At 44.2% G+C, this 21,266-nt stretch overlaps 1 protein-coding gene and 1 non-coding gene across 4 annotated transcripts in view; one reads left to right on the forward strand and one right to left on the reverse strand.

The window, feature by feature from the left end:
• Positions 1–20,880, forward strand: part of PHF20 (PHD finger protein 20) — a 178,700-nt gene extending 157,820 nt beyond the window's left edge. For all 3 annotated transcript variants that reach the window (XM_039479285.2, XM_074406449.1, XM_074406448.1), the window contains 5 exons: positions 7,187–7,286; positions 10,678–10,873; positions 12,886–13,297; positions 15,310–15,493; positions 18,283–20,880. In XM_039479285.2, coding sequence (XP_039335219.1) covers positions 7,187–7,286; positions 10,678–10,873; positions 12,886–13,297; positions 15,310–15,493; positions 18,283–18,425 — 1,035 coding nt within the window. In that variant the 3' untranslated portion in view covers positions 18,426–20,880. The remainder of the gene's footprint in view (positions 1–7,186; positions 7,287–10,677; positions 10,874–12,885; positions 13,298–15,309; positions 15,494–18,282) is intronic.
• LOC120367963 (U6 spliceosomal RNA) lies at positions 7,992–8,098 on the reverse strand. The gene has a single exon (XR_005582201.1). It is a non-coding gene; the product is annotated as a U6 spliceosomal RNA (small nuclear RNA).
• Positions 20,881–21,266: the final 386 nt, after the last annotated feature.

Consider the following 21,266-nt stretch of genomic DNA (forward strand, 5'->3'; position numbering starts at 1 on the left):
CAGTGAGACAAGCATGATGCACATGGCCATTGTCAGGGTGACTTTTCCCGAACAGCATGCTGTGTAGTCACTTTGATTAATCAAAGATGGGAGGACAAGCTCTGTTCTGAGGACAACATAATACTGAACTGTCCTAGCAATACAAAATTGTGTGTGCTGGCAGGCTTCATTGTCTTAGAATTTGGCCTGGAACACGTTTGAGTGCACATCTTTTTTTTTTTTTTTTAAATTGTCCTATCTTAAAAACGCACACATTTTGCAGACTCTCTGAAGCCCTGTGAACTGCTGTTAGATAATTGTTGGCTGGGCATGGTGGCTCACACCCATAATACCAGCATTTTGGGAGGCTGATGCGGGAGGATTGCTTGAACCTAGGAGTTCAAGACCAGCCCTGGAAACATAGGAAGACCCCATCTCTACAAAAATTAAAAAAACTAACTGGGCATGGTGACGCATGCCTGTAGACTCAACTACTCGGGAGACTGAACTGGGACAATCACTTGAGCCTGGGAGGTCGAGGCTGCAGTGAGCCCTGGTCATTCTGTTGTACTCCAGCCTGGGTGACAGAACGAGATCCTGTCTCAAAAAAAAAAAAAAGAAAAAAGAAAAAAAGAAAAAAGAAAAGAGGCCGGGCGCAGTGGCTCAAGCCTGTAATCCCAGCACTTTGGGAGGCCGAGACGGGTGGATCACGAGGTCAAGAGATCGAGACCATACTGGTCAACATAGTGAAACCCCGTCTCTACCAAAAATACAAAAAAATTAGCTGGGCATGGTGGCGTGTGCCTGTAATCCCAGCTACTCAGGAGGCTGAGGCAGGAGAATTGCCTGAACCCAGGAGGCGGAGGTTGCGGTGAGCTGAGATCGCGCCATTGCACTCCAGCCTGGGTAACAAGAGTGAAACTCCGTCTCAAAAAAAAAAAAGAAAAGAAAATTGTTATATAATATGAAGACTATTATTTTTTAGTATTTTTTTAAGTCTGTTTTTGAAAGGATGTTGAAGATCTTTAGTTTCTACTCTGTCATCTCTGAGCATATGCTCAGTTCTAGGCCTTCTTAGCCTGATCAGATTTGCCCTTTATCTGCCTGTTAAAATCTTCAGTGAGTGAGTAATGAATGTCCCTCCTGGAAAGGCTATTCTGCCTAACGGTATGTAAACCATTTCTGATCCACTCTGGTACTTTCTCCATTGACTTTTCTATAAGTAGCAAGGATCTTGGGGTATTTGAGGGTAGGGGTTAATGTGCCATTATGTGCTACATGAAGAAACTAATCTCAGAGCATCTGGGGCCACATGAGCATGGCAGAGTCAGGAACCAACTTGATCTCCTGCCTCCCAGGCTCCACAAGACCTTGTGTCTTGAGCACACTTCTGAGCTCCTTGGCTTTTGTTCTAGAGGACTTTTCTGTGCTGTCCACCTGAACCAAGAGTGTCTACCTGGCTTTATGTTAAGGAGGGACAGTTTCTGACTGTCCTGTCATTGTGAGCGATTTACCTTTTCCACTCAATAACTTTAGCAAAAGGCATAATTTAGAGGGAGCTAGGTAGAATAAATACAATGTAAACTTTTAAAATGGATTGACTAATCTAGGTAGAAAGACATGAATAAATTTTTCTTAAATCTTTATCTTCAACTGATATTTTGAATAACCACAGAACACATTTAGAGTATGTTTTCCAGAAGTGCATGTATTACTATAGAGAAATAACTTTTTGGATCATTTTCATTATATGAGTAGTATCAACATTTGTTCCAAGTATATCACTATTTGATCTTACTTACCAGTGCTAATTTAAATCACTGGAAGGTTAAAATCCTACTTAATAATCTTGGGTATTTGAGAAATCTGAGTACCACATAAAAATGAACATCGGAAAATACATTTGATTTTTAAATTATTTTAATTGCTGTAGAGTAGGTTTTGTTAAGCTTTTTCTTAAATTGCTAGATAATAAATATATAGGTTTAGAGGGCCATATAGTCTTGTTGCACCTGCTAGATTCTTCTTCAAGCAGCTGTAGGCAATATGTAAATCAAATTTTTACCTGTATGGTTGGGTGCGGTGGCTCACACCTGTAATACCAGCACTTTGGGAGGATGAGTTGGGCAACTCAGCTTAGGCCAGTAGTTCAAGACCTTCCTGAGCAACATGGCAAACTCTGTCTCTACAAAAAATACAAAAATTAGTTAATTGTGATGGTGCACACTTGTAGTCCCAGCTTCTCGGGAGCCTGAGGTGGGTGGATCACTTGAGCCTGGGCAGTCAAGGCTGCAGGGAGACGAGATCGTACTACTGCACTATAGCCTGGGCTGAAAAACAAACACTCCTAAACAAATGAGTATGGCTGTGTTCACATAATACTTATTTACAAAGCAGGTCAAGCTGGAGTTGGCACATGGGCTGTAGTTTGCTGACCTTTGCCCTAGAACAACAAGTATTAATATGTATTAAGTGCCCAACTCCAGTAAAGATTATGTAGCAGTTTTAAAAAGAACCCCATTTCAGGCCAGGCGCGGTGGCTCAAGCCTGTAATCCCAGCACTTTGGGAGGCCGAGGCAGGTGGATCACGAGGTCAAGAGATCGAGACCATACTAGTCAACATGGTGAAACCCCGTCTCTACTAAAAATACAAAAAATTAGCTGGGCATGGTGGTGCGTGTCTGTAATCCCAGCTACTCTGGAGGCTGAGGCAGGAGAATTGCCTGAACCCAGGAGGCGGAGGTTACGGTGAGCCAAGATCGTGCCATTGCACTCCAGCCTGGGTAACAAGAGTGAAACTCCGTCTCAAAAAAAAAAAAGAACCCCATTTCAGTGGCTAGCACTGTGGGTCATACCTGCAATCCTAGCACTTTGGAAGGCTGAGGTGGGAGGATTACTTGAGTCCAGGAGTTCAAAACCAGCCTGAGCAACATAAAGACATGCTGTTTCTATAAGAAATTAAATAAAAAATAAGTAAATAAAAATTTTAAAAAAGAATCCCATTTTGACGTTTTGGTTATTTTAAAATTTATATTATTTGTTGCTAGCTAATGCACTCACATAATTCAAAGTCCAAAATGCACACAGAGAAATACTTTATCCCCACTTTATCACTAGCTACCTATTCCCTAGAGTCAGCCCTTATCAGTTTATTATATATCCTTCCAAAAACATTCTTTGGCTAAATACACAATAGGAAATGTATTTTCTCCTTTTAAAAATTGTTTGGTAAAATACACATAACAGTAGAGGTTACCCTTTTTAGGCCTGGCATAGTGGCTCACGCCTGTAATCCTAGCACTTTGGGAGGCCAGGGTGGGTGGATCAACTGAGTTCGGGAGTTTGAGACCAGCCTGACCAACATGGAAAAAGCCCATCTCTAATAAAAATACAAAATTAGCAGGGTGTGGTGGCACATGCCTGTAATCCCAGCTACTCGGGAGTCTGAGGCAGGAGAATTGCTTGAACGCAGGAGGTGGAGGTTGCGGTGAGTTGACATCGCGCCGTTGTACTCCAGCCTTGGCAACAACAGTGAAACTCCATGTCAAAAAAAAAAGTTACCCTTTTTATTTTTATTTATTTTTTCTTTTTTGAGACAGAGTCTTGCTTTGTCACCCAGGCTGGAGGACAGTGGCACAATCACAGCTCATGGCGGCCTCCAGCTCCTGGGCTCAAGGCCACCTTAGCCTCCTGAGTAGCTGGGACTATATGCACACACCATCACACCCTGCTAATTTCTTTAACTTTTTGTATGTTTCTCAGGCTGGTCTCAAACTCCTGGCCTTGAATGATCCTCCTTCTCAGCCTCCCAAAGCACTGGGATTACAAGTGTGAGCCAGCCACCCTGCCCTGCCTAAAAGTTACCATTATAACCCATTTTTTTTTTTTTTTGAGATGGAGTTTCACTCTTGTTACCCAGGCTGGAGTGCAATGGCACGATCTCGGCTCACTGCAACCTCTGCCTCCTGGAGTCAGGCAATTCTCTTGCCTCAGCCTCCTGAGTAGCTGGGATTACAGGCATGCGCCACCACGCCCAGCTAATTTTTTGTATTTTTAGTAGAGGCAGAGTTTCACCATGTTGACCAGGAAGGTCTCGATCTCTTGACCTCATGATCCACCCGCCTCGGCCTCCCAAAGTGCTGGGATTACAGGCTTGAGCCACCGCGCCCGGCCCCCATTATAACTATTTTTAAGCGTACAAGTCAGTGATATTAAGTACATTCATATTGCTTTGCAACCATCCCTTTTTTGTCAAGATGCAATTACATTTTATATATAGTATTTTCAACATCTTTTTTCATTTAGCAATATCTAAGTTAAAAACCATTTTATTTTCTGCATAATGGTTAGATCATGTTTTGTTTTATTTATTTATTTATTTATTTTTGATGGAACCTCGCTCTGTCACCCAGGTTGGTGTTGAGTGGTGCTATCTCAGCTCACTGTAACCTCCCTCTTCCGGGTTCAAGCAATTCACCTGTCTCAGTTTCCTGAGTAGCTGGGACTATAGGTGTGCACCATCATGCCCAGCTAATTTTTTGCATTTTTAGTAAAGGTGGGGTCTCACAGTGTTGGCCAGGCTGACCTCAGGCCACTAACTCATGACTTTAGGAGATCTGTCCACCTTGGCCTCCCAAAGTGCTGGGACTATAGGCGAGAGCCACCATGCCCAGCCCATTTTTTTAAGCTATATAAATACTTGATCCACCTGCAATTTTGCCAGGTATATAGTGAGGACTATGGCTCCCCATTGTACTAATACCATGCCTCACTGAAGTGCCACCTTTATTTACTTAATTTCTAAATGTACTTGAATCTTTTTCTGGTTCACTCTTCCATGGATTCATCTGTCTATATATTTGTTTGTACAATTCTATTTTAATTATTGTATCTTTATGATTTTTATAATTTTAAAATATCTGCTAGGGCTAGTGTCTCCATATTGCTCTTTCTTTTCCACACATTTCCTGGCTGTTAACTTTAGAATCTTTTCTAGTTCCAAAGCTATTAATTTATTATTTTAGTGAGACTAGATTTTGTTTTGTTTTGTTTTCCCTTTGAGATGGATTCTTGCTCTGTCACCCAGGCTGGAGTGCAGTAGCGCAGTCTCAGCCCAGTGTAACTTCCACCTCCCAGGTTTAAGTGACTCTGAACCTGCCTCAGCCTCCTGAGTAGCTGGGATTACAGATGCCTGCCACCACACCTCCCTAATATTTGTATTTTTAGTGGAGATAGGATTTCACCCTGTTGGCCAGGCTGGTCTTGAACTTCTGACCTCAAGTGATCCACCCACCATGGCCTCCCAGAGTGCTGGGATTACAGGCATGAGCCACTGTACCTGTCCAGAACTACATTCTTTTTATAAATTAACCCAAGGATAATTGATATCTGTATGTTAACTCTTGGTGTCCAGAAACAGGGTGTACTGTACCATTGACTTAAGTCTGTGTTCTTCAAATAGTATTTACATTTTTTTTTTCAGAGAGGCCTTACATGCATTTGTTTATATTTAGGTATTTTATCTTTTAGTTTAATAGTCTCATTCATTTCTTAATTTAAACTTAAAGGAATAATGTATTTTAGCCACACCCACATGAAAAGAGTTATCATTGGCTTGGCACAGTGATTCACACCTGTAATCCCAACACTTTGGGGTGCCAAGGTGGGCAAATCACAAGATCAGGAGATCAAGACCATCCTGGCTAACACAGTGAAACCCAAAAAATTAGCTGGGTATGGTGGCACACACCTGTAGTCCCAGCTACTTGGGAGGCTGAGGCAGGAGAATCGCTTGAACTGGGAGGTGGAGGTTGCAGTGAACCAAGATTCTGCCACTGCACTCTAGCCTGGGCGACAGAGCGAGACTGTGTCTCAAAAAATAAAAATAAAAAGAAAGAAAAAAGTTATTTTGAAACTGAACTGTATTTGATTCATTTTTGGTGAATCCTGGTTTTCAAAATACAAAGTCATTGGTAAGACAGACTTTTTAAAATTATTAGTCTGTTTTCTGCTACTGACCGCCTTTTTATCACTTTACATTTCTTCTCTGAGCCTTAGTTTCCTCATCTGTAAATCGAAGAATCTAAAGCAGATATCTAAAGCCTATCTTTCCTGCACATGTTGATTTTGATGTGATTAGCTTCCTAGAGACCTTATATCTGCTCAGGGAAGCCCTCTTGAGGCTGGGACCTATGTGACTCCCAGTGGTTGAGGACCATCTGAGCTCTGGATTTCTAGTCCCTTGTGGCCAGGCTGGTGGGCCACCGTCAAAGTCATGTCAGGAATCTCACTGTCCACCTTCTAGGGCTAATATGTTTGGTTGGGCAGTTAAAGGTTTAGGGCCCTGGTTTGGAATTGCTTGAAGTGCCCTAGTATCTCCATGGGAGTCTGCCTTTGCTTTTCATTCCCTCCTCTGGACCCTTAGCTCTCAGGCCTCCTATCCTCAGGCTGTCCACAGGTCTCCCAGTGCTACCCTCATTGTCACCTCCTTCTTTTCCCTCTCTGCCTTCTGGCCCTCTCCCACCTGTCCCCTTAATACTCAGGGAAGGAAGTAGCGCCTAGGGGTTGAAAGAACTGGCTTAGCAACTAGCCAGGCTTATATTCTGATCTGCTTTTGCCTTTTGTTAGCTGTGTGATCTTTGGTAAAGTTTAGAGAGAATAAATGCAAAGTACTAACCGTGATTACTCGAGGAGGGGTCTTAGTGAATTGGCTTGCTCGTTAGTGGTTAATAGTATTAATAGTAGCTTAATACATAAAGCTGTGTGCTGGACTCCATAATAGGAGCTTTTATATATCACCCATTGAATCTTCACAAACAGTCCCAGGAGGAGGGTAGGAATTATATCCCAGTTTGCAGATGGGGAAAGTAAAGCCCAGGAGAAGTGACCTGTGCAAAGTCATGCAGCTAATAAGTGTCTGAGCCATAATTCAAACTCAGCTTTAAGATGTCACTGGTGGGACTGAGGAACTGAATTGTTAGCTTAACTTGTTAATTTCAGTGTGGAGCCACATGTGGCTAGTGGCTACCATGTTAGACAGTGTGGTTCCAGATGTGTGTCAGGAGCTCAGTTCCATGTTAGTCAGGAGGGAGTGCTCCTTCCTCCCCTCTCCGATCCTCCCATGCCCTTCCCCTCAGCAGGTGGGTCTTACTTTTGGATGGAGAACACCTTCTGAGTTTAATTTTTGTTGCTTCTTTAATTCTAACAGTGTGAAGAGTGCCAGTGCTGGCAGCATGGGGTCTGCATGGGATTACTGGAAGAAAATGTGCCCGAGAAATACACCTGTTATGTTTGCCAAGACCCTCCAGGTAGAGATTCTGGAGTCAGGGATTTAACAGTATGTAGCCGTTTCCTTGGCACAGCTGGCTGTGACACATTCTAAATGTCTGTGGTCTTAAGACTCATTTCTTCAGCATCGGCTAGACTCCAACTCCTCGCCTCTGATGCTATCTCACCTGGTGGCCAGCTGTCCTGAGCTTACCAATAAGAGCACATGTGTGAAGGGGCCCACCTAGTGGAAGGCCTGACCTTGAGTTAGAACTTTTCGTTAGAACTTTTCCTTTAATTATGGTTTAAAAAAAAAAAAAAAAAAAGCATGAGGCCAGGCACAGTGGCTCATGCCAGTAATTCCAGCACTTTGGGAGGCCAAGGCAGGTGGATCACCTGAGGTCAGGAGTTTGAGACCAGCCTGGCCAGTGCGGTGAAACCCTGTCTCTACTAAAAATACAAAAATTAGCTGGGCATGGTGGCAGGCACTGGTAATCCCAGCTCCTCAGGAGGCTGAAGCAGGAGAATTGCTTGAACCCGGGAGGCGGAAGTTGCAGTGAGCCAAGATTGCACCATTGCACTCCAGCCTGGGCGACAAGAGTGAAACTCTGTCTTAAAAAAAAATGCACGAGATCTACTCTCAACAAAATTTTAAGTGTACACTACAGTATTGTTATTAACAACTGTAAGCATGATGTTGTACAGCAGATCTCTAGAACTTTCACCCTGTGTGATTGAAGCTCTATAAAAATATGTAGAAACTTCATAAGTTTGAGTGTCATCCTTGTATAGAGGCCATGCTAATCTTCTCTGTATTGCTCCTGTTTCACTGTATGTACTGCCGAAGTGGCACCTTTTCCTTTTCTTGGGGACTCATAAGGATGGGCATATGGGCTCTGTCTTTGGCTTTTGGGGGCTTTTGGAGGGTTAGAAACCTGCCCCTGCCCCCTGTGGCAACGCCTGCTCTTTGTCACATCACTGTTATCCTGAAGGGAGCTATGCCTTTGAGGGGAAAGAAGAAGGCATGGTTGGGCAAAGCCTGTTGCTGCCCTAAGCAGTGACTTAATTCCTTAGCAGGATCAGTTAGTTCCATGGCTATAGGGGTCACCTGTGGCTCTTGGTTGCTCCTTTCCAGAAGAGGTGGATTGTAAATGTGCAGTTCATTGTCTTGCTTTCCGTGGGATGGTGACATTGTCTCCCATCACCAACTGTAAGGTCCCTCCCACAGCTCTAGTCCCTTGATTCCTTTAGAGCTAGATGATGCTTGAGAGCCTCTGCTTCTGTTATTTCTTTCTGTCCGATGAGGTGGACCTGGTGCTTCTACTCCTGTGTTTGCTTGTGAGGAAGAAATTGATCCTTGAGGATACAGTTGACTTTCCTAACCTCATAAAGCAAATTAGAATTAGAACTGGTTTGCAGAGCCAGATCTCTTGATTTTGTTGGTTGTCTAGGGAGGGACTGGCCACCAGGTAGTTTAACAGCAAATGGGTCCCCTCTGGGCCTAAGAACCTCTGTTGTGACACTCTCCTTGTACTAGATGAGTCCGTAGACCGAGAAGCATCTGGCTTCACTTGTCCCTTTATCCCAAGGAAAGAATATAGTCAGAAGATTCGATAGGTAAACAAACACAGGTCCTGAAGGGACATGACTGGCCCAAGATCACACCACCAGCTAATGCCAGACAGGTGATGAGAACCAGTTGTTTCATACCTTTGTCTTGTAAAACAGATAGTGCAGCTCAGAATCCTGCTGCTCTAGGCACTGCCTGCAGCAGCTGCCTCTGAGGTTCTCCCATATAATCCTGAAGGCTCCTTAGCATACCTTTTAAAAATCTTTTTTTCCTACCATGTCTTTCTCTCTACTTTTCCCTCTTTAGAAGTCACATACACCATCTTCATCAAGTCCTGTACACTAACTGAACTTATATGACTTTAATCGCCGAGATTGTGAATAGAGTCTTCCTTGAACTGGGCACGGCATGTCTGCCACAGGGTCTGCATTTATAGACTGACCCTGTAGTGGAATGGACTAAAAGTTTAACAGATTCGTTTTTTAAAGGCTAAAGATACTTTTAACAGAATCAGGGTGTTTCCCCACCATGTGTATTAGTAAAGGCAGAAAGAGCCCAGAGACCTTAATAGGAATCACCTGAGTTTTTCAGGGTTTGCATAGATATTGACAGTCGAACTGGGATTCAGGAGTTCATGTTGACACATCACACGTACTTATGTTTTCAGTCCTTCCTAAGGAACCCTGTACTGGATAGGACGGCTGAAGCCATCCAGTTCTGATGTTGTTCTAATGGATGGGTAACTGGTCCAGAGAAGGGAAGGGGCCTGATCATCTGTTTAGTTAGGTGGTAGGTGTACATTTGCAGGGGGACTTGAGGCATCTTTCCATTCATTTGATAAGTTGCAGGGGGACTTGAGGCATCTTTCCATTCATTTGATAAGTCAATTAAAGATGCCTTTCGCCAGGCACTAGGTATACAACCATGAAAAAGATAGTTTCTACTCTTTCAGCTCTTAGCCAGGTTGGGGGCCAGAAACAGAAGTTAAAACAAGTTAAACAAACAAGACTGTTAGGTAGTGATGAATACTGTGACGGGAAAATCAATAAGATGATTATGAGGTACTGATGATGCTGTCAACTTTGGGAAGTAGCAGAAGGCCCCTCTCCAGTCTGGGCAACATGGCAAAACCCCATCTCTACCAAAAAAAAAAAAGAAAAAATTAGCCAGAGCCCAGCTGCTTGGGAGGCTAATGTGGGAGGATCACCTGAGCCCAGGGAGGTTGAGGCTGCAGTGAGCCATGAATATGCCACTGTACCCCAGCCTGGGCAACAGAGTGAGACCCTGTCAGAGAAAAAGAAAAAAAAAAAGCCTCTCTGAGGAGGCGGTAAGGAGCCAACCCTGCGAAGGCTTGAGGAATAGTGCTGCAGACAGAGGGGATGCTCAAGTGAAGGTCTTGAGGCTGGAAAGAGTTTGATGTGTTTCAGAAATTGAAAGGAGGCCAGTGTAAGGGTGTGGAGAGGAAGGCAGGAAGGAACTGGGTCCTGTGGGGCTCAGTAAGCCAGAGTTAGAGGGTTAAGGCTTTGGATATTCTCCTGAGAGCAGCAGGAGGCAGTGGAAGGTTTTAAGTCGGGGAGAGGATGATCTGATTTAAATTTAGAGATAATCCAGGTGCCCAGCTCACCTCTGGCCATTCCAGGAAATCAGGAAGTATACATGCCTCACTTACTACCTTATCCCCACTACCTAATAGAGAGCCCAGCATGTCATAGGTGCCAGGAAAGTGTACACCAGATAAATAAATGAGCAAAATGAATATACTAATCTATTATTCCATTAGTTTGTGTGATAATTGTGTGATAGTGATGAAACGACCTGGGTTTCCTTCAGGCCATGTTTTAACCCTCTTGTCACTGCTGCAGGTCAGAGGCCTGGCTTCAAGTACTGGTATGACAAGGAGTGGCTGAGCAGGGGACATATGCATGGCCTGGCATTTCTAGAAGAGAACTACTCCCATCAAAATGCCAAGAAGATCATGGCCACCCACCAGCTTCTTGGTGATGTGCAGAGAGTGATTGAGGTTCTACATGGCCTGCAGCTCAAGATGAGCATCTTGCAGTAAGTGTGGCACCTGCAGTGTCGGGAGCATTCTGGTTTGGCCTGGGCTGGGGGCTGGGTAAATCTGAGAAATTGGAAAGCTACCAAAGCAACCATAAAACTGAGTTTGAGACCTTTACTAAAAAGTATGAGTTACATGATAAACATTCTTTAAAAAAATTTTTTTATTGAGTAATATCTTACATATAATTAAGTTCATCCATTTTAGGAGTTCATTGAATTTTGATATTGTATGCAGCCATGCAGCCACCACCAGAATCAAGATATGGGGTGTCTATTTTGGTTTTGTTTTTGTTTGGGTGTACAGTCTGAGTTTGTTTGTTTGTTTGTTTGTTTGGAGACAGAGTCTCACTCTGTAGCCCAGACTGGAGTGCAGTGTTGAAATCTCGGCTCACTGCAGCTTTTGCCTTCTGGATTCACTTCAGCCTCCCAAGTAGTTGGGACTACAGGTGCATGCCACCATGCCTGACTAACTTTTTATGTTTCCCTCCCTTTTTAAGGTTGAATAATACTCCTTTTATGTGTATGCCACATTTTGTTTATCCCTTTTTTCTTTTTTTGGAGACAGAGTCTCACTCTGTTGCCCAGGCTGGAATACAGTGGCACCATCTTGGCTCACTGCAACCTCTGCTCCCTGGGTTCAAGCAGTTCTCCTGCCTCAGCCTCCTGAGTAGCTGCGAATGCAGGTGCATGCCACTATGCTTGGCTAATTTTTGTATTTTGGTAGAGACGGGGTTTCACTGTGTTGTCCAGGCTGGTCATGAACTCCTGAGCTCAGGCAATTCGCCCGCCTCCCAAACTGCTGGGATTACAGGTGTAAGCCACCACACCCAGCCTTGTTTATTCCTTTCATGCTAAGTATTCCTTTTCTTTTTTTTCTTTTTAAAGAAAAAGAGATGCGGTTTTGCTTTGTTGCCCAGGCTGGAATGCAGTGGTTACTTAATAGGCAGGATCATTATGCACTGCTGCCTCAAACTCTTGGGCTCAAGCAGCTCAGCTGTTTTTTGTTTTTTTTTTTTTTTTTTTTTTTTTTTTTTTGAGACAGAATAGGCTCTGTTACCCAGGCTGGGGGGGTGCAGTGGCATGACCTCAGCTCACTGCAACCTCCTGGGTTCATGCAGTTCTCCTGCCTCAGCCTCGCAGGTAGCTGAGATTACAACTGCCTGCCACAATGCCCCGCTAATTTTTGTATTTTTAGTAGAGATAGTTGGCCAGGTGACCTCAAGTGATCTGCTTGTCTTGACCTCTCTAACTCTTGGGATTACAGGCTTGAGCCACCGTGCCCAGCCTTGCCTCAGCTCATTCTAAACATTCTTGATTGGTAAACAAAGTAAAATTGAAAGCTGCTGGAACAGATATTGTGAGCAGGCCTATTCTCCAGCACAGTGTTGCTCAATAAAAATATCTCTTGGTGTTTTGCTCATACAGAAAAGTTTTTAACCTTTTGGAGTTGGACTTCTGGCTTTTAGTGGCCAGAGAGTGAAATTTAGTGTAAACTTCCTCCTGTGGTTGCATTCTGTATATCAGGTGACCCAACTTCATGTAAGCTATGATAAATACACGTGGCTCTTATTGGGGTCTGTTGGCTTTTTGTTGTTGTTGTTGAAACAGAGTCTCATTCAGTCACCCAGGCTGGAGTGCAGTGGTGTGATCTCAGCTCACCACAACCTCGCAGTAGCAGACAGATGAGACAGATAATTAGCCCAGCTTCACAGAGGAGGAAGTAGGAATGAGGCTGGTTGGGTGAGCTGTCCCAGAGTTGAAATTCAGTCAGGTCTTCCGACTAAGAGTCCAGTCCCATTTACTGCCTGTGACTATAGTGGGAGTTCACGAAGGAATGGTCTCCTAGGAGACCAAGGATTCACATTCCCTCTTGTTTAGCAAATGATAGTGTGTGGTCAGATAGCCCATGTGGGAACTGCTGTTCCTACTGGGAGAGTGTTTAGGAATTGAGAACCCCTGCAGTGGTGCCAGTTCCTCCAAAGCCCATGCCCTCTTTGTCCTCTCAACAGAAGCCGGGAGCATCCTGATCTGCAGCTGTGGTGCCAGCCTTGGAAACAGCACTCAGGGGAGGGGAGATCTCATTCCAAGAACATCCCTATTACTGACGCCAAGAGCAAGGAGGAAGCCCCAAGCTATAGAACTTTGAATGGGGCAGTGGAGAAGCCCAGGCCCCTGGCCTTGTCCCTGCCGCGTTCTGTGGAGGAGTCCTATATCACCAGTGAGCACTGCTACCAGAAGCCACGCGCCTATTACCCTGCCGTGGAGCAGAAGCTGGTGGTGGAGACAAGGGGCTCTGCCCTCGATGATGCGGTTAACCCCCTCCATGAGAATGGCGATGATTCCCTCTCCCCGCGCCTGGGCTGGCCTCTAGACCAAGACAGGAGCAGGGGGGACAGTGACCCCAAACCCGGCTCCCCAAAGGTATGTGGCTTGCTTGTACTTGTTCTTCATTCATTGCGTGAGTGCTTGTAAGTTCTGCTCTTAGGTTTGAATGTCCTATTGGAGATATTTATTAATAAAGCTGCATTTAAATTTGCTTACCATAGGTTTTTTTTTTTTTTTTTTTTTTTTGATACAGAGTGTTGCTCTGTCACCCAGGCTGGAGTGCAATAGCATAATCTCAGCTCACTGCAACCTCCACCTCCCAGGTTCAAATGATTCTCCTGCCTCAGCCTCCTGAGTAGCTGGGATTACAGGCACCATGCCCAGCTAATTTTTGTACTTTTAGTAGAGACAGAGTTTCACCCTGTTGGTCAGGCTGGTCTCGAAATCCTGACCTTGTGATCTGCCTGCCTCGGCCTCACAAAGTGCTGGGATTACAGGCGTGGGCCACCGCACCTGGATGTATTTTTTGGTTTGCCAACATGGGTGCAAAGCCAGGAAAGCCCACTTAAGCCAAAGATCATGGGTTCCGGGAAGCACCCACAAAATGGCATAGCCATTGTGGTGGGTTGGGGAGGGGGGTGGGTGTGAAGGGTGGGAGAAGTGGGAAGTAGCAAAGAGAAGTGAGTTAGGAAAACTCATCTTTTCTTTAAGGCAGTTTATATTATAATTACACCTACGTGCTAATTAGCATGGGCAAACAATGAGTCAAATGTTTTGTTAGGCAGAATTTTTTCAATCGAGTTTTATGATAGCTTTATTTTGACTTTTAACTTTGAAGCCCTGTGGTAAAAATGGTACATTTTGTCAAAATATTGCTGGTTTCATCAGTTTTCCCAAGAGCCACTTCCGCTTTTTGTTTTTCAAGTCATTCTGTTCTGGAACCTCTGTCACCTCATTGCCTGGAGTCTTCCTAACTGCTCTCTAGGCTCATTGTACCCTGTCCTCACTTGTCAGTGAGGCTTTGTGTGATTTGAGAGCTTCTCTACCTCGTTGTCCTTACTTCCCAGACTTTATCCTGCAGGTTGGTGTCCCCAGCGTTAAATGTATTGCTACATAGTGCCAAGAGGGGATCCTAGATGACAAGCCCCTCAAGGGAGGGGATTGTACCTCATTCATCCTTGTGCCCCTGACCATGTCCAAACAGTATTGGGCAAAGTGGTAAGGACACAGTCTTTTGAGACAGACCCAGTTTCTGTTCTGGGCTCAGCCCCTTACTGTGTGATTCTGAGTGGGTTACTTCATATTCCTGACCAGATCTATTTTCTAGCCTGTAGAATGGGGCCAGTGAAGCCCCCTCAGTTACTGTGGAATGTATTTGTGAAAATCCCTCAGCACACTGATTTGCACATAGTAAGTACTAAATACATATTAGCTAGAATCTATTTCATTTCAAACAGATGAATGAAAGGTTAAGATACCAAATCCTAGAAAAAGTTTGTGGTCCTGTGGATCAGGCAGGTTTCCTAGAGGTATCTGGCACACAGTACAAAGTCAGGAAATACTGGGCCTCAGTAATGTACCAGGGTTAACAGTCTCTTCCATGCGGTAAGCTGACCATATGCTGGCCATGCTTTTATGTGTCCTATTTCATCCTCATGAACCTTCCAAAATAGGTTTGATTACCTCCATCTTTCCACCGAGAGAGCAGAGGCTCAAAGAAGTGAAGTAGTCCATCCATTCGCACATTCAGCAGGAGACTGAGCTGAGAGTTGAAACTCATTGGTGTGACTCCTGTGTACTAACCCTTGTGTGCACTAGCCCTGCTTTAATCGGGTCTCAGGGCTCTGGAAGCCATTCTGTGAGGCCTAGGTTAGGCTAGGACATTGGCCCCATCAGTAGGAAGCAGCTGTGGGTCCACCTTGAGGTAGTTGGGATTGGTACAGTGGGCAAGTTTCTGCCCAGTTCCTAACTGGGAAATAGGAAAGGGAGGTAGGGATTTGGAGTATGAAACTGCAGCTGATATTTCAGATGGCTGCAAACACTGGCTGGCTGAGAAACGGGCCAGCGGCTGTCGCCATGCAGTAACTTCCATGGCATTGCATCCACAGGTGAAGGAATATGTCTCCAAAAAGGCCCTACCAGAGGAAGCCCCTGCTCGGAAGCTGCTGGACAGAGGCGGAGAGGGGCTGCTGAGCTCGCAGCACCAGTGGCAGTTTAACCTGCTGACCCACGTGGAATCTCTTCAGGATGAAGTCACGCACAGGATGGACTCCATTGAGAAGGAGCTGGACGGTAGGGCTCCTTCCTTGGCCTCCTGTACATTGGCATGCACTCTGAGCACCCCCAGACGAGTTGCTTTCTGAACCCCCAATCTAAGTTTCCAGGGACTGCTGTATTGCTTTCCTTCTTTGCAGCCTCTCCCCACCTCCATTCTCCTCTCAGGCTGGACGAGCCTTACTTTGAGTTTTTATCAAGCACTTACAAGATCTACATGATGTTGGGTTCCTGCCTCACTTGTCTGATCCCTTCTGTAAAGTTGAGTATGCAGAGAGAGGGCAATGGGCAGTCCTGCTTGCAGGAAACGTGTGATCTAAGCAAAATCTTTACAAACAAGTTCTGTGAGAAATTAAAATTCTGACTTGAGTTTTAGGGCATCTGAGGATTTAATCTGAAAAACTTTTTGTTTCAATCTTTGATAAAGTCTAAGATGAAACTTTCTTCTCTTAAGCCTGTAGACATTTGAGAATTTGCCTGAGTCATTTGTGTAGCCCAGGGTATTCCTCCCAGACACTGGTGGTCATGGACAGGCCTGGAGAATCAAACCTGTGATGTTGAGCATGACCAGGTTCAGTATCTCTTGACTTCCAGGAAGTTGACGGTTTTGGTTGTTGAAATATTCCCTGATTATTTGCTTTCATGTTAAAAATGGAGCCCAGTTAAGAAAGAAATGTTGTTTGAGGATTCTGGGTACAGTCAGGCTATGATTTTTTTTTACTGTAACTGGGGACATAAAACATACTTGAAATAACTCAGGAGAAAATGCCATATGCTATACAAGTGAGGGCCATGAGGTGTGGCTAGGACACATGTGGCAGAGGCTATGCCAGGGAAGGAGAGTGCTAACAGGAGCGCTTCCTAAAACTGGGACTAAAGCGGAGACTTAAGGAGAGTGATGGTGTTTCCTACTGGAGAGGACTCAGGGTGGATGATCTAGCTCGATTGGAAAAAGGGTTGTCACGTTGGAAGCCAGTGAGAGAGAGAGCAAGACCTGTCTCTAGGCTAGGTGTGGTTGCCCACACCTGTAATCCCAGTACTTTGGAAGGTCGAGGTGGGAGGATTGCTTGAGGCCAGCCTGGGCATCATAGTCTCTACAAAAAATAATTAAAAACTAGCCAAGTGGCCGGGCGCGGTGGCTCAGGCCTGTAATCCCAGCACTTTGGGAGGCCGAGGCGGGTGGATCACGAGGTTAAGAGATGGAGACCATCCTGGTCAACATGGTGAAACCCTGTCTCTACTAAAAATACAAAAAAATTAGCTGGGCATGGTGGTGCGTGCCTGTAATCCCAGCTACTCAGGAGGCTGAGACAGGAGACTTGCCTGAACCCAGGAGGCGGAGGTTGCCGTGCGCCGAGATCGCGCCATTGCACTCCAGCCTGGGTAACAAGAGTGAAACTGTGTCTCAAAAAAAAAAAAAAAAAAAAGTAGCCAAGTGTAGGGGTGTATTCCCAGCTACTTGGGAGGCTGAGGTGGGAGGACTGCTTGAGCCCAGGAGTTGGAGGCTGCAGTGAGCTGTAATTATGCCACTGCACTCCAGCCTGTGTCATACAGACCCTGTCTTAAAAAAATAAACTAAAAAAAAGGGAATAGTAACTAATGCCACTGTCTGTGAAAAACATGCTATTAGAGAGCTGAGGGGGGATATAATGCTAGACAAAAAGTGTAGCTCTTTAGAGAATGGCAGTGGGAGTGGCTCTGAGTCCCTGAAAAGAGGATTTAGCACCATGGAAACAGGGTGAATGTTTGCTTGTTGCCACAGGTACCTTCCCTTAGGGGAGTAGTTAAAGCCTTCTCACATCTTACCTCCTTAATCCTCTTCTGCCAGGTTCGGCCTCTCTAGCCCTGCACGTGCCAAATAGGCAGTATGGCAAGGATGCTGGCCTCACAAAGGACCTCATATGTGTTTCATTGATTCAGGGCCACATATTCTGTACATTTCTAAGACTCTAGGACCTGTGAGAGGTACCAAGGAAGCATTAAAATAAATGATAAAGCTTAAAGATTTTATTTAGGTAAACAGACTTTTGCATAGTATTTAAGATTCATCAGAATCCCTTTTTAGGGAATCAACTCTTTAAGACCAAGGTAAACTGAGTTTTCATAACCAAAATAGGAATTTGGATGTAACATTCCTTTTTTATAAAACTGGACTGGTTAGCCAGGCTTGGTGGTATGCGCCTGTAATCCAGCTACTTGGGAGGCTGAAGCAGGAGAATCACTTGAACCCAGGAGGCTGAGGTTGCAGTGAACTGAGATCGTGCCACTGCACTCCAGCCTGGGCGACAGAGTGAGACTTGTCTCAAAAAAAAAAAAAAGGAAAAAACAAATTTTATTTTCAGCCTTGAAGGAAAACAAAACAAAACAAAACAAAAAGACTAAGTAGTAACACTGAGAAATGTGCTTCCTTCCAAGACCTCTAGACTCTGGTAACAGTAGCCTCTGGCAGTGTGTGGCTGTCTAACCAAAATTGAATAAAATTTAAAATTCAGTTCCTCAGTTGCACTAGCCATGTTTCCACTGCTCATAGCTGCCTATGGCTAGTGGCTATTGTATTGAATGACACAGACTGAGACCATTTCCATCATCGCAGAGAGTTCTTTTGGACTGTGCTGCTCTGAAGCATTTTTTGTCCTGGGAGTACCACTTTGTAGAGCAGGTATTCACACAGTGTTGGCTGAAATGGCCCTTCCTTCCTTGCCCCATGAATGGTTAGATGGAATAAGGTGCCGAAACACTTGCTGAAATGTTCTTGCAAATCAAGTATTGGAAGCTCACTGGGTCTCATCTCTCTCTTCTGCTGACAGTGTTGGAGAGCTGGCTGGACTACACTGGGGAACTGGAGCCCCCCGAGCCGCTGGCCAGGCTTCCGCAGCTCAAGCATTGCATCAAGCAGCTGCTGACGGACCTCGGTAAGGTGCAGCAGATCGCCCTCTGCTGCTCAACATGAAACTGGGCACCCAAAACTCATGGGGGCACAATCCTGGGGCACCCACAGGTGGAGCTTCACATATTTAAATAAATAAACCTAGCATGCTGAATGCACGTGACACCGACTGACTTCAGGGATCTGGGCTAGGAATGTGATGGACATTGGACAAAGAGGCCATTTTGGCTGCTGGAGGACACTCTGATCTTGAAGCCTACCAGAAAGGTAGCAAATAGACTCTTGGGATTCCCTTCTTCTGTGCACATCGTTGAATGAAGAGAGTCTTTTTGCACAAACTTCACTTGAAATCGTGCCACTGATGATAAATGGAATGAGAGCCAAAAAAGTTTAGTTGGAGACAGTTGTAAATTCAATTTGCAGTTTATTTAATTGACTTTTCTGTCAGGTTGGGGCACATGCCAGCTCCCTGGTTTCTGCCTGGCATGGTGTTTAGGCAGCAGACATCATTTTCCTTTTCTAGCTTCATGGGAATGTTGTGACCTCACCATGCTGTGGAGGTTGGGAAGGAGCAGAGTCTTGGCTGCCCTGCTTTCTCCTTAGGACTCTTCACTTTTCTCACCACATCTCTTGCATGACTCCATGGTACTGGGGACAAGTTTGTATGCTTTCACCCCAGAGCTGGCTGGGTTATGGCTTTTGTAGCAGAGCCCATACAGCCTATGGAAGAACTAGAATCTCACAGTAATAAGAATCTAGGAAGAATTCCAAACCGAAGCAGGCAGGGTCTGGAACCCAAAGGACAGCATTTTCCATCCACTTCTTAATTTTGACAGCTTCCCAGTTCTATTTAATGTCCAAAAAAATGTTTCCCAAAATTTTGAACTCTTTCACTGTAAAGATTTGTTAAAAGAATGTGGTTTGGGGAGTTACCTTATTTTATATTGTTGTAAACAAACTTCAGATTCTGTATGTGCCTGCCGCTTTTCTTCTTCCTGAAGGGTATGTTGAGTAGTCAGTGTTTTCAGAATTGTTTTGTTACTATATTTTAACATTTAAAATTTCCTGTTTGTATTATTTTGTGAGATCAAGGTGATTATGCTGCTTAAGGTCCAGGTACAACCTATTTGTACCTTTTGAGATAATATGTGTGTTACTTTTGCAGGTTACGGTTCCACATATAATTGCTATATTTTGTTTTTTCTTACTAGGCAAAGTTAAAATATTCCATGCTTTGAGGAGTGACCCATTTCACTACTTTGTTTTCTTATCACTATAAGGCAGAAATCAAAGCACAGTTGTCCATTAACACTTAGCAGTTAATTATGGGTTTATGAGTCTGTAATGTTATATTGCTGCAAACATTTACTATGTAAACGTGAAGTAGCCAATAATATCTCAATTGTAGTAACAGTATCTTTAGTGACTTTTGGAATAGTTAAGCACAGGTCATTGTGGTCATGAATTCAGGCCTCTGTACTAAGATCTATTTCAGGGAATGCTCTGTCTAGTGATTTGTTCACCATTTGATATATAATGAATTATATAGGACAAGTATAAGCTGATCTGCTATAGCTGATCCATCAGAGAGGATATATGTGGCTATACGTCTGTAACAAAACTGACGATTCCTCTACAAGAGGCTGTTTCTCACTGCTGATGTTGGTGTTTCTGTGTGGGAAGAAATGCACAGGCGTGCACGGCATGTATGTTCAGACAGCTGCATTGTACGAATTCTGTTATGCAGTCTGAAAAGGGAAGAAACAGGATGGGCTTCTGTAGCCACATCTGTGAGGTGTGATGATTGTTATATTATTAGATTACTGATTTTTCTTTTCTGAAACTACATTTGAGTTTTAATCACCTCTGTGGAAGCTGTAACTTTTAAAGTAGTCAATTTCATGTCTTCTTCAATGATGGAAGCAGAAACTGATACCCTACTTTTGCCGACTGGCCATTATTGAGTTTATTGTTTAATTTTTAGTAAAGGAAGTTACCCCATTTCACTCATTGTGACTTTTGTTCTTAGGGAAGCAGAGAAGTCTCCCCAAGTTCTTGTAACCTCAGTGTGCTTCCCTAATTTAAAGCCATGTTGAGGGGCTCCATTACCAATTCCTAGGTCAAGGTGAATTAACCCTAAGTTGGAGCACTGGAAACCGTTATTTGCAAACATTGCTGTTACAATTTAGAAATATGTGCACTACCGGCTGGGTGCAATGGCTTGCACCTGTAATCCCAGCACTTTGGGAGGCCGAGGCAGGCGGATCACCTGAGGTCAGGAGTCCAAGACCAGCCTGGCCAACATGGTGAAACGCTGTCTCTACTAAAAATAAAAAAATTAGCTGGGCGTGGTGGCAGTCGCCTGTAATCTCAGCTACTCGGGAGGCTGAGGCAGGAAAATTGCTGGAACCCGAAGGCGGAAGTTGCAATGAGCCAAGATCACACCACTGCAATTTAGCCTGGGTGACAACAGCAAGACTCTTGTCTCAAAAAAAAAAAAAAAAAAAGAAAAAAGAAATATGTGCACTACCTAAGTTTTGTCTTTTGAGAAAAACTATCCACCTATAAAAAAATTACCTTGACAAAAATAGTTCTGGTTTGACTAATCATTTTGTTCTTTAAGTGGTAAGTGTATGCCAGGTGGATCCTTGATGAGCCAACATTGCACTGTGGATACATATCTATGTTTACGCGCTATTAGAACAGAAGGCGCTGTATATAGAAGTGTTGCTTTGAAGCAATATTTGCAAAACATGCAAACTTCTGTATCTGTATTTGGAAAAAATAAAACAGGTTCTTGTTGCTATGTTTCAGTTACATATTATTTACAATCATGCACCATATAACGTTTCTGTCAACCATGGACCCTATGTACAGAGTGCTCCCATAAGATTATAATGAAGC

This window comes from Saimiri boliviensis, chromosome 9 (genome assembly GCF_048565385.1).
Source record: "Saimiri boliviensis isolate mSaiBol1 chromosome 9, mSaiBol1.pri, whole genome shotgun sequence".
Lineage (NCBI taxonomy): Eukaryota > Metazoa > Chordata > Mammalia > Primates > Cebidae > Saimiri > Saimiri boliviensis.